General features: G+C 43.0%; 1 protein-coding gene across 1 annotated transcript in view; it reads right to left on the bottom strand.

Annotated features, from left to right (window-relative positions):
• Positions 1–6,885: 6,885 nt before the first annotated feature.
• Positions 6,886–16,575, bottom strand: part of LOC115298354 (integrin alpha-M-like) — a 40,181-nt gene continuing 30,491 nt past the window's right edge. Inside the window, exons 15-30 of the mRNA XM_029947035.1 lie at positions 15,539–15,669; positions 15,281–15,444; positions 13,033–13,187; positions 12,805–12,936; positions 11,988–12,061; positions 11,749–11,890; positions 11,527–11,649; positions 10,910–10,989; positions 10,534–10,617; positions 10,119–10,194; positions 9,473–9,580; positions 9,193–9,276; positions 8,945–9,058; positions 8,759–8,860; positions 8,434–8,544; positions 6,886–8,009 (exon numbers count right to left, since the gene is read on the bottom strand). Coding sequence (XP_029802895.1) covers positions 7,941–8,009; positions 8,434–8,544; positions 8,759–8,860; positions 8,945–9,058; positions 9,193–9,276; positions 9,473–9,580; positions 10,119–10,194; positions 10,534–10,617; positions 10,910–10,989; positions 11,527–11,649; positions 11,749–11,890; positions 11,988–12,061; positions 12,805–12,936; positions 13,033–13,187; positions 15,281–15,444; positions 15,539–15,669 — 1,749 coding nt within the window. The 3' untranslated portion in view covers positions 6,886–7,940. The remainder of the gene's footprint in view (positions 8,010–8,433; positions 8,545–8,758; positions 8,861–8,944; positions 9,059–9,192; positions 9,277–9,472; positions 9,581–10,118; positions 10,195–10,533; positions 10,618–10,909; positions 10,990–11,526; positions 11,650–11,748; positions 11,891–11,987; positions 12,062–12,804; positions 12,937–13,032; positions 13,188–15,280; positions 15,445–15,538; positions 15,670–16,575) is intronic.

Here is a 16,575-nt window from a genome sequence, read left to right as displayed (position 1 = left end):
AATCTATGCATTCAATTCATGTTTATTCAGAGGGGTCTTGGAACTTCAATGGGCAGCAAGGCATGGGGACAGATAAGGGGACCAGTTTCAGCAACTGTTCAAAGTCTGTCCCAAAATGAGAATGCCCACAGAAAAACTGGAAAAGAGATTACTGTGTTTTGTTTGTTTTAATCATGGAGCTGGACCAGAGGATTGAGAAAATAAATGAAGACCAACAAAATGTCTGTTGACAGATAAAGCTTATTTATTAAGAGCTTGCTCTAGCAAGAAATTCAACCACCATCACTTGCATTTTGACAAATACCCAAAGGCAGGGGAGGAGAGAAGAAGCTTTATTATGTAAAAAAGGGAAGTCTTCAGATGCACCCTAACTGGAAGCTGTTGGCCTAGGGAAGCTGGAGGCACATTAGCTAGAAGAAGGACATCTTGTAATTGGTTAGGGGAGCAGATTTGACTTTCCTGATTGGACCTAAGTTGGATGCAGGGACAAAAATTAGGGAAGCTGTCAGTTATTAATCAAATCCTGGTCATCTTGAGCCAATTATTACAGGGGTTATTGTTTGGCTTCCTGGACCAGTTGCTAAAGTTCTGACTTCCTACAAGTCTGACTTACACAGGTGGGAAACTGGCTTCTTGGGCTGCTTATTGTAGTTAATCGGTAGGTTTCTTGGGCTTATTGCTATAGATTGAGGGTCAGAGCTCTGTTTCTGGTATAGTCTGTCCATTTTCCATTTATATATTCAGTCTCTCAATATTTAGAAAATGTGAAGTAGTTACATATAGCCAGAGACCACATTGTCCTGAAGAAATGCATTGTGCAGTAGGGAAACAGATTTTAGAGAGCTCTGTCTTCTGGTGGAGGACACAAGAAGAATAGGAAGCCAGGAAAACCACGATCATTCATTCATTCATTCATTCACCAAACACATATATTCAGTAATTGTTTACTCTGTGTTCTAGATATTGTCATAGGGGCTCCTGCCCTCCAGGAATGTACAGTGTCCAGGAATAAAAAGCAGGTTACTGACAGCATAAGAGAGGTGAAGCTTCTCTTGGCTAGGCAGTCAGAAGAATCTAGAGAAGTGACATTCAAGCTGAGACAAGAGTCAAGTGAAGGAGGAAAGGAAGTGAGTTCTGGGAAGAGGATAAAGCATGGACAAAGACTAGGAAGTGAGGAGGAACAAAGAGGGAACAGATACATCCTGACCTGTCCTCAACAGGTCATGTTTAGGCCTTACATCCTAATACAACTATTAATCACACTCCCTTTCACTTTCAAAAGAGTCCTGACTTGTCACCCTATATATGGTGCATTTGAGAAATATGAGGTTGAGAGAGAAAGGAGTAGAAGGAAGGCTACAGATGTAAGCAGTGACCAGATCACATAGGGCTTCAAAGGTCACCTTTAATCCAATGAACTCCGAGCAAGAGAGCAATATGGAGCGAACTGGAAAGCCATGCCTGCCTGTCTATGGTGGCTCTACCTAACTGCAGTCTCATGTTGCCTCACTCCCATTTTTTCAAGAAAAGCCATAAATCTGAATTTCTCTAAGAAATTTCTTAATTTAAAAATGTCAGCAACTAATCAAAAACAAATAAACATTCTTTCTCAATTGTTGGACTTTTAACCTATTTCCATAATTTGGCTATTGTTGAAAGTGCTGCTATAAACATTGGGGTACATGTGCCCCTATGCATCAGCACTCCTAGACTATGGGGGCAAGGAAGGGGAAAATAGTTACAGAGATGAAGGGAAGCAAACCATAAGAGATTATTAAATACAGAGAACAAACAGGGTTGATGTGGGGGTGGGGGAGAGGGGAAGGTGGATGATGACCATTGAGGGCACTTGTTGGGATGAGCATTGGGTGTTGTATGGAAACCAATTTGATGATAAAATATTATGGAAAAAAAACAAATAAACAAAACTCTGTAGGCTAAATAAAATTTGAGGGCTATTACTCAGCCACCAAAAAGAATGAAATCTTGCCATTTACAATAACATGAATGGAGGTACAGTGTATTTTGCTAAGTGAAATAAGTCAGTCAGAGAAAGACAAATACAATTTCATTACATTCATATGTAGAATTTGAAAAAACAAAACAGATGGACATAGAGGAAGGAAGTAAAAAGAGAGAGAGAGAGAGAAGGATGGAGACCATTACAGACTATTAACTATAGAGAACAAACTGAAGCTTGCTGGAGGGGAGGAGAGCAGGGGATGGGTTAGATGGATGATGGGCATTAAGGAGGGCACTTGTGGGCACCTGGGTGGCTCAGTCAGTTAAGCCTCTGGCTTCGGCTCAGGTCAGATCTCACGTTTGTGGGTTCGAGTCTCATGTCAGGCTCTGTGCTGACAGCTGGCTCAGAGCCTGGAGTCTGCTTCCAGTTCTGTGTGTCCTTCTATCTCTGTGTCTCCCTCCCCCTCTCATGTTCTGTCTCTCTCTGTATCAAAAATTAAAATTAAAATTTTTTTTAAAAAAGGAGGGCACTTATTGGCATGAGCACTACGTGTTATATGTAAGTGATGAATCACTAGATTCTACTCCTGAAATCAATATTACACTATATGTTAACTAATTGGAATTTAAATAAAAACTTGAAACAAACAAAAATAAATAAAGTATAAGTGAGTAAAAGCAACAGATTTTTTTTAAGGTTCTGAACTTTCCCTGGGTGGGTGGGGGGGGGATTCACACCATCAGGGTACATATCTCTAGTAATTTCTCAAGAGAGAGAAAGGAGAAATACCTTTCAAGTACCTTTCTCATGCATCTACAGGGAAAACAGGACACTTAATTTATCTATCAGGTCATTTATCCACCAGGAAGGACCCCACCTTTGTGCTCTCAGAGGTTGGGGGTAAATCCTAGAGATCAACCCAAGTGGGCTCATCAAGAAGGTCCTACAGATGGAGAAAGTATTACTGAAGCCTGTGACCAACCTGAGAATGGATAGAGTGGAACATTCTCCAGCCCCTCATTTTGGGTGCCAACCATATCATAAGTCCTGACAAGAAGGAGGGAACTGAAATGTTAGGAACTGGGGTAGCAGCACCATCAAGAAACCTTCAGAATTTACAAGTTTAGTTTATTGAACCAGGTAGGAAAACAGAACTTTTGAGAAAGTAATAGTATTAGTTACAATACAGGAGCAGCTGCTATATTGGAGGCTCAAAATATCAATGCCTTAAGGAAGATTTCTTTTTCTTATAACAATATAAGATTATGGAGTCCAGGGATAACGTGGTACAGAGTTAGAACCTAGACTCTTTCTGTCTCACTCCAGCACTCTTAAGTGTTGCCCTTGTCAGCAAAGTCCAAAATGGTGCACCACGATGTCATGGTGCTAAAGGTGCTTCAGCTGCTAAAAAGATGGTAAGGAAAAAGGAAGTATACTTCTTCTCTCAGAGGACCAGACTCCAAAGTTGTTCACTCACCCTACTTATATCCTATTAGCCAGAACATAGCCACAGGGTCATCAGCTGTATAGGAAACTTTAAATGTGCCATATTAGTTATCCATTGTGACGTAACAAACCATTTCAAAGCATAGAGGATTGAGATATCAATAATTTATTATTTCCCACAGTTCTGGGCAGTTCTTTTGTTGGACTTGCCAGTGGCTGCAGTCATCAGATTCCTGGACTGGGATGGAAGAGCCCCAGTAGCCTCAGACATGCAGTTGTGCTGGCTATCAGCTGGGGCCTTAGTCATTCTTCCATATGGTTGCTCATTTATGATGGGTTGGAAAAGAAATAATTTTTATTCTCCAGTGAGCTAGATGGGTCTCAGTATGGTGGTCTCAGGATTCTGGGAGGATGGAAGCGGAAGCTGTAGTGCTTCTCATGGCTTAGGCCCTGGAACTCCAACACATCCCTTAAGCCACCACATTCTATTGGCCAAAGCAAGCCACAAGACCAGCCCAGATTCCAGGCAGTAGAGACAGGCCCCTCCACTTGATGGGAACAGCACAATGTCCCATTGCAAAGGAGTGGGACACAAGGAGGCACAATTCACTGGGGATTATAATTCTAACAATTTTCCATGATGGTCCAGATAAGAACCCTATTACTAATCAAGAAAAAGAAAGTAGAGACTGAAGGGATTCATTTACTCTGAAGCAAGGGACCCCAAAAAGTAAAAACAAAGGCAGACTTTCCACGGAGTGCCTGGGTGGCTCGGTCGGTTAAGCATCTGGCTTCAGCTCAGGTCATGATCTCACGGTTCATGGGTTCAAGCCCCAAGTTGGGCTCTGTGCTGACAGCTAGCTCAGAGCCTGGAGCCTGTCTTCAGATTCTGTGTCTCCATCTCTCTCTGACCTTCCCCTGCTTGCGCTGTCTCTCTCTGTCTCTCAAAAATAAATAAAAAACATTTTTTAAAAAATTTTTAAGGCAGACTTTCCTGATTTGGCTGCTTATCATGAGAGATTTATGGCCCTGTTTATTAGTAACATTATGGTTATGTTAAGATAATATGTCACTAGAAATATTTCTTTTCCAATCCATCATAAAACTATCTGGTTGAATTCAACACAGCTTCCAATTCAATAATGCCAATGTGGACTCTGAGCCCACAAGACTTTAATTGCTCATCCAAGAACAGGTCCTTGCAGGTGCAGAGGCCCTCTCTTTTCCTGGGGCAGTTAAGGACTTCTGGAGATATTAAGATCATTTATCTTTCAACTTAAGAAGGGAGAAAAACATTTTTAATGGATTTTAAAGTCAGAAGTTGAAATTGTGTGGAATCATCTAAAGGTGACATGTGTTACGGCACCCCCAAGGATACAAAGGGTCATTGCCTCATTAGTCACCCTTTGATGACATCATATTGCACTTTAAATAAAATTAGAACTCCTCACTCTGGCTTACAAAGTGCATCTGCCCAAGTTCTTGCCCACTGTGAAGCCCCATCTATGCTGTCCCCTGCCTGGAACACCCATGCTCCTACTTGAGTCAAGTGTCACCTCCCTGGGGACTCTTCCCTTACCTTCCCAAGCAGGAAGGGCCCTTCCCCCTTCCTATCACATCTGAAACAGACTTCCAGCTAAGCAATGATTTCTTGCATTTCTGATCATCTAAGCCATGATTTCCTTGTATTTTGATGAGCCCCATGAAATTGTCATTTTTGCCAACAAACATGTTGACACTTTCATATAGTTCAGCTAATATTATTATAACAGCTAAATAAAAGTCACTCCCCCCACACCTAACCAGTGCCTGCCCCTGCTGCACAGCCATTCCTCAAAAGCCATCAAGAATCAAGACAGTAAAAGAGAAAAGCTTTGGAACCAGACAGAACCAGATTTGAATCTCAGCTCCATTCTAGTTCTACCTGTATGACCTCAGGCTATTAGTGTGATGTCTCCAAGCCTGTTTTCTCATACGTGAAATTCAGGTATATTAAATAGCAATGTTATTAAATAGCAAGTGTTGGCCACTTAGCAGGACTAGTGAGAATAAGGATGCGTGCTGAAGCCAGAGTTGTGGTTACTGCACTGACAAACGTATGGCAGATGGGCACAGGGGGGAGGGAAACAGCTATCAAAACTTTACCCATACACACCCTTGGTAGCAAGTGCTACCTGCCCAGATCCCTGCCCAGTTGGTGCCCTGCCCAGATCCCCGTGGACCTTGCCAGGGGACCATAGCCTCATTGGTCAAACTTCCAACTAGCAGCACCTGTTACCTCTTTCTCTGACCCCCAGAGCCCAATCTGTCCTCATTCAGAATAGGCCAGAAGTGCCAGAGGATTAATGACTCCTCTCCCCACCAAGAGCAGACTTCAGCCAATAACTGTGCGGAATTGGTGTACAGTTGACTCTTGAACAACATAGGTTTGAATTCCACAGGTCCACTTTTATGTGAATTTTCTCCAATAAATATACATATAGTACTGTATTTTTTTCTTCCTTGATTTTCTTTTTCTTAAATTTTAAAAAATTTCGAGGTTGTCATGCTAAGCGAAATAAGTCAGGCAGAGAAGGACAGATACCATATGTTTTCATTCATAGGTCGAACAGGAGAAACTTAACAGAGGACCATGAGGAGGGGAATGGGGGGGAAAGAGTTAGGTAGAGGGAGGGAGGCAAACCATGAGAGATGCTTGAATACTGAAAACAAACTGAGGGCTGAAGGGGGAGGGGGAAAGGGGAGCCGGGTGATGGTTTTGGAGGAGGGCACTTGTGGGGAAGAGCACTGAGTGTTATATGGAAACCAAGTTGACAATAAACTATAAATAAAAGAAATAAAAAATAAATAAAATAAAATTTTTTTATTTTAAATAGGCTCCATGTCCAACGTGGGACTCAGACTCATGAGCCTAAGATCAGGAGTCTCATGCTCTACTGACTGAGCCAACCAGGCACCCCTTCCTTGTGATTTTATTAATAACATTTTCTTTTCTCTAGCTTACTTATTATAAGAATACATAAAATAATACAATATAATACATATAACATGCAAATTAGGTACTGACTACTTATGTTACCAGTAAGGCTTAGTAATTAAGTTTTGGGGGAGTCAAAAGTCATACATGGATTTTCAACAGCATGAAAGGTCAGTGCCCCTAACCTCAACATTGTTCAAGGGCCAACTATACATATTTCAGCTCCTTCTGTCTTCAAGCAGGACAATGTTGAGGTTTGCATTCAACTCTGTCTCCCAGATATCCCAGTGGGGTTAGGCTCCAACGGCTCACAGCGGTACCTCTTGAAAATGCACCTTTACTGGATGACTTTCCTTCCCAGCTCACATCCCTTCCCCATTCCTTGAGGCCACTCTTAAATAAACCTCTTTTACTCAAATTCTTATCTTGAGTTTGCTTCTCGGAGAACCCAAACTTCTGAGAATATAGCCTATAAATTATCCTTACCCATATGCAAAAATGACATATATTCAATTTATTAATTTATCATTGTTTGTGATTGCAAGAAGTTGGAAATAATATACTGAAAAGAAACTGGTTGAATACATCATGATCTACCCACACAATGGGATACTACACAGCTGTATAGAAGAATGAAAAAATATCTTGATATAAAACTCCCAAGCTATATTGATGAATAAAGCAAGATGCAGAACAGTATAAATATCACCTGTTACCATTTGTGTAAAAAAGCCTGTGTGTGTGTGTGTGTGTGTGTGTGTGTGTGTGTGTGTGTGTATGTTTGCATACGCTTAGGATCTTTGTGAAGGAGACCCCAAAAACATAACCTTGTAGCCCCTTAGGAAGGACTTGGGTGGCTGCGGAGACCAGGATGGAAGGGAAACTTTTCACCATTCTTTCTTGCTCATCTTTTGATTTTTGTACTATTGATAGATTTACCCCTCCAAAAAATAAAAGTAATATTAAAATAATAAGTAAATGTATACATAAAAGGAGGTGCACCATTGTTCATTGGACCTTATGTAGCTCTAGTATGGAATGAGTGCACAGGCTCCTGGTGGCTGATCAGATCCTGGCTGCACCATGGCTCCTCCATGTGGTCTTGATTCAGCTGCAAAGGCTCCTGTGGGTCTGTGTCCTCACCCATGAAAGGAGGTCTTGCTTCCTTCAGCAGGAGCAGGATCTGTTGCATTTCCCTTTATCTTCACCCACAAAAGCTGCCATCACTTCTGTCAAGAGGAAGGCCCAAAGGCACCTTCACCCATACACAAAGAAGCCTAAAGAATTCTCTTCTGCCTGAGAGGTTGTACTGAAGGCACTCATCCTCATGCAAAATACATCTAAATCACACACACAACTCATGCATATGCTTACACACACACTTGTACAAACATACACGCACAGGAATGGAAACCCAAGCTGTTCTTTCTTGAATAAGATGCTGCCACCCCACTCTCCTAATAGCTGAGTCTGTCTAACAGCTGGAGACCCGCATGCTGGTTGGACCAAAGTCCTACTTGCTGCAGGAGAGGCCACTCAACGGGGAAGGAGTTGTTACTGGGGCTGGGCATTGGGACCAGCTTCACCCATCATGTCCTTGTACTGCCGTTTGAAGAAGCCAAGCTGTGGAGGCAAAGACAGAGGAGTAAGGGCCACCGAAGTTAGGGAAGTGGGGAAGGCCATCCAGACCAGGAGGGGAGACAAAGAATCTAGGAGGTGCAAAGAGTAATGTGGCAGAGTGTAAAGAGACCTGGAGAAAGTGGGGCAGAGAAAGAGATGGCATTGATGTTAGAGCCAGGAAATAGAAAATAAATAAAACTTAGAAGGAGAAAGATTAATCCCTACATAGTGGTCATTCTGTACCAGGGACCATTCTAAGTACACTACATATATATTAACACAGTTACCTCCACAAAGTGGAATTTATATTCTCATTTTATAGCTGAAGAAACTGAGACTCTGTGACTTGGTGGGAGTCAAACCCAATAATGAGCTGCTGAGTAAGAAGCAGTGAGGGGAGAGGAGAGTAGACAGGAAGAGAGGGTACCTTGTACAGTCCAGCAGTGATGAGGGCCAGAAGCACCAGCCCCCCCACTGAGCTGCCCACTATAAGTGGTAAAGGGTTGTGCACTTCATTTGGCTCCACTTTGGTTTCTGTCTGTAACAGGAGCAGGGAAGATACATCAGAAAAACTGATGAACTCCAAATTTCTAGGGATTCCCCAGTCAGGCCCTCTGCATTCCCTTAACCCAAAGACTGGCCCTTCTATCTGCCCTCCCTTCTCCTCCCACTCCTCCTCCTCTATCTCTCTCTAGCTCTTTACCCAGAGACCTCCACAAGCCCAGCCTCCCATCTGCATCAGAGACAGATACCTGGGCTCTCAGAAATGCCTCCTGTCCTGGAAGCACGGCAAACTTCGAATCATTAAACAAGACCTCTGCCATGCTCACAACCTGGAGGTAGTTTGCCGAAGTCTAGGAGAGAGAGGATGGAATCTAGACCCTTGGGCCCTCTGAAGTATCATGTCCAAGCCCAGCTGAGTCCTGTCCCTCACATACCTTGATATACCAGTCAAACAAGAGTTTGCCTTGGAGGGTAATGTTGACTTTTTCCTGGATGCCGAAGGATGGGAGGTCACACTGGATTCTCTGGCAGACAGCAATGGAGCAGTTCTGGGGAAGGGTGGAAAAGAGAGAAGTAACTAAGGAAACTGGATGCAGAAAATGCTCATGCATCCAGCCCACTTAGTTGACAGATGGTATTGAGCACCAACAAGGGGACAGTGCTGGTTCTGGCTTATTCTTACCACCACCGGGGCCTTCTTAAGCTCTGTCATGAAGTCAGAGAGAGGGGGAGCCTTCTCCGTGGTGTGGCATGTTCTGGAGAGGTTCTGAGGGGAAAAAAGACACTGTGAGAAGAGAGAGAAATGAGGGCTTGTGAGTACACCCTCAAGGAGGCTGAAATGGTATAGGTCCAGGAGAGGGTCAAAGTGTCTCCAAAATCCAACAGAGGAAACAGAGATTTTAGGAAAGACCAGAGCCATGGAGGGAGGATCTGGGCCACCAATCAAGCCCATCTAGGCTTACCTGGAAGAAGGTGACCTGGAGGTCATCCCACACAGCCACCTGGTTCAGCTTGATAGGCACCCAGAAGACCACACTGATGGGGAGGCTCCTCTGCCCCAAGTTGTTGAACTGCACAGTGGGAAGAGGGCAGTGGATATCAGAGCTCTGGCCTTTATGTTCCCACCAGCAACTAGAATCAGCCTTTCACTCCTGACAGACCCGTACACCTAAGTAAGGCCTCACAGACTCAAGCAGTCTCCCTCTTGATGCTTTCTGGGACCCAGTGGATTGCAGCACTTAAGCACACACTCAAGACCTAGATAGACTGGTAATAAGTAGTGCCTCTTCCACTTACTAGTGGGGAGACTGTGGCCATGCTCTGTTAAACTCTCTGCGCCTCAGTTTCTCCATCTGTGAGCTGGAGATAATGACAGTGCCTCCTTCAAAGACTCATTGTAAGGATAAAATGAGGCGTGTGTGTGTGTGTGTGTGTGTGTGTGTGTGTGTGTGTGTGTGTCCTTCTGTGTATAGGGTGAGAGTGAGCTTGGGACAGAGCCCAGCATGTAGTGGGCACCTGAGGCATGTCTCCTATCATTATTTATCATGATTTCCCATTATTGAATTCCCATCACATTGATTTCCCTCTTTATCCTCCTCAGCTCCCCACCTCATATTGGTGCTCTATAATATGGCTGGTCTTCTCTGAGGCTGTGAAGTTGAGATATTTGGTGGAAGCTTCACGGCTGATGAGAGAAAGAAGGAAGTACAGGAGGTGTCAGTACATCAGAGGTGTCCTGAGAGGGAGTCTTGGGCTAAGTGTGTAAGGAAGTGCACAAGCACATGGGCAATGCTACCCTGAGAGAGTGCCAGTGGGGTGTTAGGCAGGGGGTGATATGTATCAGACACATAGGATGTGCTAGTTTGGGTCACACACACACACATATACACAGGCACAAATACACATTCAGGAACATCTATGTTAGACACAGGCACTCATGTGCACAGACTTACACACACAAATACAAAATGGGCCATGTCCAGCACAGTGGTAAAGGCAGAGCTAAAGCCCTAGAAGCCAGCACCTGGTGACCACCACGAAGATAGTGTATTTCACAGGCAGCTCCAGTTGGAATTCAGTTTTGTTGGTCTTAGTTGTGTTGTTCTCACTAAAGGGAAACAGAGAGCTTTCCTGTATATCTTCCCACTAAATCATAATCTCTGTAAGGGCAGAAACCACAGCTGTCTTGTCCATCACTGTCCCACCAGCACTGGGAACAAGGTCTGGCACATGGTGAGTGCTCAGTTGGTATTTATTGAATGAATGAATGAATGAATGAATGAGTGAATGAATGAATGAGTAACTGAATAAGCTGAGGAGAGAACCAGTGGGGAGAGGGCAGTGGTCCATCCTGGGCAGGGGGTTGGGGCCTCAATGGGGATAAGATAGGCACAGCACACCTGGTCACACTGGCCTTGAGCAGTAGTCTCTCTCCAAAGGAAGCATCAGATGCCACACCAAATGTGATATTAAAGGTGACCTGGAGTTAGAGAAAGGAGAGACAGTGAAAAGAATAGAAGAAACAACCCAAATGTCTATCAACTAAAGAATGGATAAATACAATGTGGTGCATCCATACAACAGAATACTATTCAGCGATAAAAAGAAATGAAATCTTGATAGATGCTGCAAACATGCATGATCCTTGAAAACACGATATAATTCCATTTATATGAAATGTCCAGAATAGGTGAACCTAGAGACAGAAAATACATTAGTGGTTGCCTAGGACTTGAAGAAATGAGAGGACTAGAGTTGATGGCTAAGGAGAGTGGGATCTTTTCTTGAGGTAATAAGATATTCTAAAATTGATCGTGGTGATGAATGTATAACTTTGTGAACATACTAAAAAGGCACTGAATTGTGTGCTTGAAATGGGTGAATCATATGGTGTATGAATTATATCTCAGTAAAGCTATTTTTTAAAAAAGGAGGCTCTACTTTAAAAAAAAAAAAGAATTAAAGAATAATTCAGAAAAAGAGAAATGAGAAAGGAAGAGGAGGACAGCAGCCTGACCTCTGAGTTGTTTGGGAAGATGGGGTGGTTTATGTTGCAACTGCAATTCTTCAAAGCCTCAGGCCCATTGACGGAGTCTTCAGACTGACAAGTCAGGCGCCAAGGTCGCTGTGAGCGCTGCCTCTGAAAGACAAAGGAGACAGAGGTGGTGATGTCAACTGCCACCTGTGGGGACAAGGAAAGCAAAGTCAGATAGATAGAGCCTGAGAAGGATTTGACTACCTGGGCCACTGACACCGTTCGATAGGACAAGCCAGGTGGGTAGAAGAAGGTAACTTGAGTCCTGTAGGAGTCCTCGCCCTCATTTCTCACAGTCAGTGTCACATTCAGGTCTCGAGGACCACCCACCACCACGGCATCCAGACTGTAGGAAGAACAAGCAGCTGCTCTGTTCCAGAAGAAGAACAGAGCACCAGGTTGTGGTGCAGATTTTCAGGTAGCAGTGAGGAAAAGAAACTCACCCCATAAACGTGAAGGTGATGCTGAGGTCATCATGGCAGATGTTGTCACTGCCACAATTCTGCTCAAAGGGAAACTACAAAAAAATAGGATATGATGAAAAGAAAGGAAAGAATGAAATGAAACAATAAAATAAAATATTGAGCTAGAGTGTATATGCTAAATAAAATAGGTCAATCACAGAAAGACAAATACCATATGATTTCACTCATACGTAGAACTTAAGAAACAAAACAAATGAACATATATATAGGAATGGGATGGGGAGAGAAGAGAGGGAAACAAATCACAAGAGAATCTTAATGATAGAGAATAAACTGAAGGCTGATGGAGAGAAGTGCATGAGAGACGAGCTAGATGGATGATGGGTATTAAGGGCACTTGTGGGGTGCCTGGGTGGCTCAGTCGGTTGAGCATCCGACTTTGGCTCAGGTCATGATCTCGCAGTTTATGAGTTCAAGCCCTGCATCGGGCTCTGAGCTGACAGCTCAGAGCCTGCTTCAGATTCTGTGTCTCCTTCTCTCTGCCCTTCCCCTGCTCACACTCTGTCTCTGTCTCTCTCTCTCTCAAAAATAATAAATAAACATTAAAATTTTTTAAAAAAGGACATTTGTGATGACCACTGGATGTTGCATGTAAGTGATGAATCACTGAATTCTACTCCTGAAACCAATATTGTACTATATATTAACTAAAATTTAAATTAAAATAAAATAAAATATTGAAATGAAATTATGTGAAATAAAATAAAATGCTCTTCTACAATCTTGACCTCTGATCTCTTCCATGACCCTGCAGGACTCCAACTCCAGAACTCACCAAAGCTGTGAAGACTCTCTGAGCATCCAAAGCCAGCACTGGCTGGAGGTTCCCGAATAAGGACAAGGGGTTCCCCACCAGAGAGAAGTTGAAGTGCAAGATGATGGGGTTCACCGAGTCCTCTATACAATACTGAAAGATAGTAGGGGTTTGAGGGTTTGACCTTCTTAGCTTCCCAAACCCACCCGATGCATGGAGGACCCAAGAGTATGGCCAACCCTTGCTCACCAGTAACAGTAGTTTTAGGGTCTCACATTCTTGATTCAGCTGCAAGATCCTTGTCTGTCTGCGTGTGCTGTTCTTTGTCTCTTCAAAGACAACTCGGGGATGTGAGAAACTTGGATCCAAAGTCAGATCATATGTGACGTTGCTCTGAATCTCTCCTAAAGGGACAGGTCAGCATGGTAGTGATGAACCCAAATTTGGAGTCAGACAAGCATGCATGAGTTTGAGGCCTACCTCTACTTTGGACATGCTACCTGAACTCTTTGAGTCCCATTCCTTATTTCTGAAATATTTTTTAAGTTTATGTATTTATTTTGAGTGAGGAGAGAGAGAAGGGTCAGAGAGAAAGGGAGAGAGAGAATCCCAAGCAGGTTCCACGCTGTCAGAGCAGAGCCAGCTAGTTTGAACTCACAAACCATGATATCATGACCTGAGCTGAAGTCAAGAGTTGGACACTTAACCAACTGCGCCACCCAGCACTCTGTCCACTCCTTATTTTTAAATTGACGAAGATAATTGTACCTTCTCAGTGGTGAAAATGAAATGAAATAGTGTCTATAAAGCATTTATCACAGTCCTGCCACACAGAAAGTGCCCAATAAATAGTAGTTTTCCTGTGACATACTAGAAAATTAAGTATATTTTTCTGACTACTTTTAACTTTTTTCATCATTGGTCTTCAGTAGTTTGTGCCTTGGTATGGTACAATGTATAATGTTGTGTACATTGGTATAATGTACTATGGTATGGTTTTCTTTATATTTAGCCTTCTTTGTTTTGGCAGATAATCTTAATGTCTTTCATCAGTTTTCAAAAAAAAAAAATGTTACTGGGGCACCTGGGTGGCTCAGTCAGTTAAGGGTATAACTCTTGATTTTGACTCAGGTCATGATTTCACATGAGCCCCACTTTGGGCTCATACTGACAGGTTGGAACCTGCTTGGGATTCTCTCTCTTCTCTCTCCACTCTCTCTCTCTTTCCCTCTGCTTGTGTGCTGTCTCTCTCTCTTTCCCTCTCTCTCTCAAAATTATTAAATAAATTTTTTTAAAAAAGAAAATTTGTTTTCCCTATTTTTTTGCTTCTTTCTTATCCTCTCTTCTTGAAATTCTAAATTACATGTTTATTAAAATTTTCACCATGTTCCATATGTCTTACAATTTTTTCTGTATTTCTTATCCTCTTTTCTCTGCATGTGTTTATCTAAATACTTGCAACTGATTTACCTTCCAGTTCTCTGCTCTGCTTTAAACCTACTATTAAATCTATTTATTGAATTCTTAATTTTACTCAGGGTATTTTTCAGTTCTAGAGTTTCCATTTTACTCTCTTTTATAAATTCCAGGTCTTTTCTGAAGTTCTCCATTATTTCCTCTCTTTTCTTGGAGATCTTAACTGTAGTTGCTTTTTAAATTCCTAGTTAAGTCCAATTTCTGAAACACCTGTGGGTCTATTTCTGTTGTCTATTGTTTCTCTTAGTTGCTGGTCTGAATAGACATTGTTCCAATAGAAAGACCAAGTTACTTACCAACACCTCTCTCAAATTTCTGTTTCTCCAGCACCGGGGAGCTGAACTTCTACTCAACTCTTTAGCTGCTGTCTTCTACTGAGTTTCTTAGAGTATTGCTCCAGACATACATGGCTGAGGATGTCAGCCAATGATTTGAGAGAAATTTTTGGGGCAACTTCTGCATAATTCTCTACTCTCCAATACTTTCCTGTCAATGTCTAGCCATACTAGCTGCCCCAAACTGTCTACTGTCTCCTCAGCCCAGTAAGATTACTGCTAGAAACCTAATTTTATTCCCTTCTCATTTCTCTCTAGTACCATTATTACTATTCCCCCACACCAACCCCAATGCCATTCTTTCAGATTAGAGACAAGGCTAAAGTCAAGTTAGTTGTGATAAAAATGCATGTTTTCTGAAATTGAATTTAGCTTCATCAACTCAACCTGCCCTTTAAATGAGTTATCTCATGACTTAAAAAAAAATCCTGGTTATTTCACAGGTGTGGGGGGCATTGTTTCTCTGGAGAACTGAGAGAGTAGAGAAGTGTCACATGCTCACTTCTGGTGAGGTTTGCTGGGCCTCTCCACCCAGGGAAGTGTCAGGGAAGTGTCTTCTCACTCCAGCCAAGCTTGAAAAAGGCTGTAGAAGCCTGTCTTGTAGTTTGCTCTGGACTGCCAGAAGACTGGGAAGTCAGCACTGGGCCACCCATTTAACCCTTTCAGACTTACCTACCCAGCCTCACCTTCTCTTAGCCTGTCCCGTGTATTCTTGCGGACACGGAGGCAAACTCTGACCTCCCCAGCAGTCTGATCTTTGACCACCTTTTCACCACACTCAAACACATTCCTTGCCATTTCTTTGGGTGTGAACTCCATGGTCACCTCAAGTCTCAGGACAGGCTGGGATCTGTAGGGACACCAGAGGGCCATCAGGGGTATTCAGACAACAAAGCCACTCCTGAAAGGGAAGATAATTGGTGTGCTGTAAAAGAAGTTCTCACCTAAGCAGGAACACATGGCCTTGGGCCCCTACAGCCAGGTCCACCAGTCCATCCATTGTGAGGTCCTGGCCCCCACTCAGTGACTGACCAAAATATTGGAGCGTCGGGGAGAGCTGGGAGCTTTCAATCCGCTGGAGGTAGAAAAGAAGAGAGAAAGGGAATGGGAAAGAATAGGGAAGCTTGTAACTCATTTACCCAGAGTGACCTAAGAGGACAGATTGTCTGGACTCCACTCAATCACTCAGTGGCAAAGGATTTGTGCATTTCCTGTCTGCAAACTTTATCCCAAAGACAACAGTAAGCAAATATTGAATTCTAGTTAATGATAAACAGACCAAACTATTTAGGGGCACTGCAACTTATTTTGAAGTACATTAAAAAATAAGATGGACTGGGGCACTGGGTAGCTTAGTCAGTTAAGCATATGACTCTTGGCTTTGGCTCAGGTCATGATCTCATAATTTGTGAGTTCAAACCCCATGTTAGGTTCCATGCTGAAGCAGGTTCCAAGCTCTGAGCTTTCAGCACAGAGGCCAAGGTGGGGCTCAAACCCACAAACCGTGAGATCATGACCTGAGCTGAAGTCGGACGCTTAACCACCTGAGCCATCCAGCGACCCTAACCCCTTCGAGTAATTTTAATGTATTTGTAGGAATCAACCTCTGGTAAGGGAGATTTGGTAGGAACGATGGGGGACAGAGAGAAAAAGGACATAAGAAAAATGTGAGGTGAAAAAAAGTCAGAGACCTAAGGGCAGAAGACCAGATGGCCTCAGCTGGCAGTGGTGGGAAAGAACCAGACTGTGGAGATCCGTCCAAACAGTGGACTCCATCAAGCCAGAAACAAGGAGCTGGCCACTTACTACCTTTGAGGTTTAATCTCCTTATCTGTAAACAGGGGGTGATTGTGCCCCTATTCACCTCCTATAGTTGTGGCAATAATTTCTATGGAGTGTGTTATTATTTTCGATAATTCTGAAAAGCATTACTAGAAGAGCTGGTCTGGCAGCTCTGAAGATGTTGAATTAGAAGAGAGAG

Source organism: Suricata suricatta, chromosome 8, assembly GCF_006229205.1.
Source record: "Suricata suricatta isolate VVHF042 chromosome 8, meerkat_22Aug2017_6uvM2_HiC, whole genome shotgun sequence".
NCBI classification, from domain to species: Eukaryota; Metazoa; Chordata; class Mammalia; order Carnivora; family Herpestidae; genus Suricata; species Suricata suricatta.
This window is presented reverse-complemented; position numbering and strand designations above follow the sequence as displayed.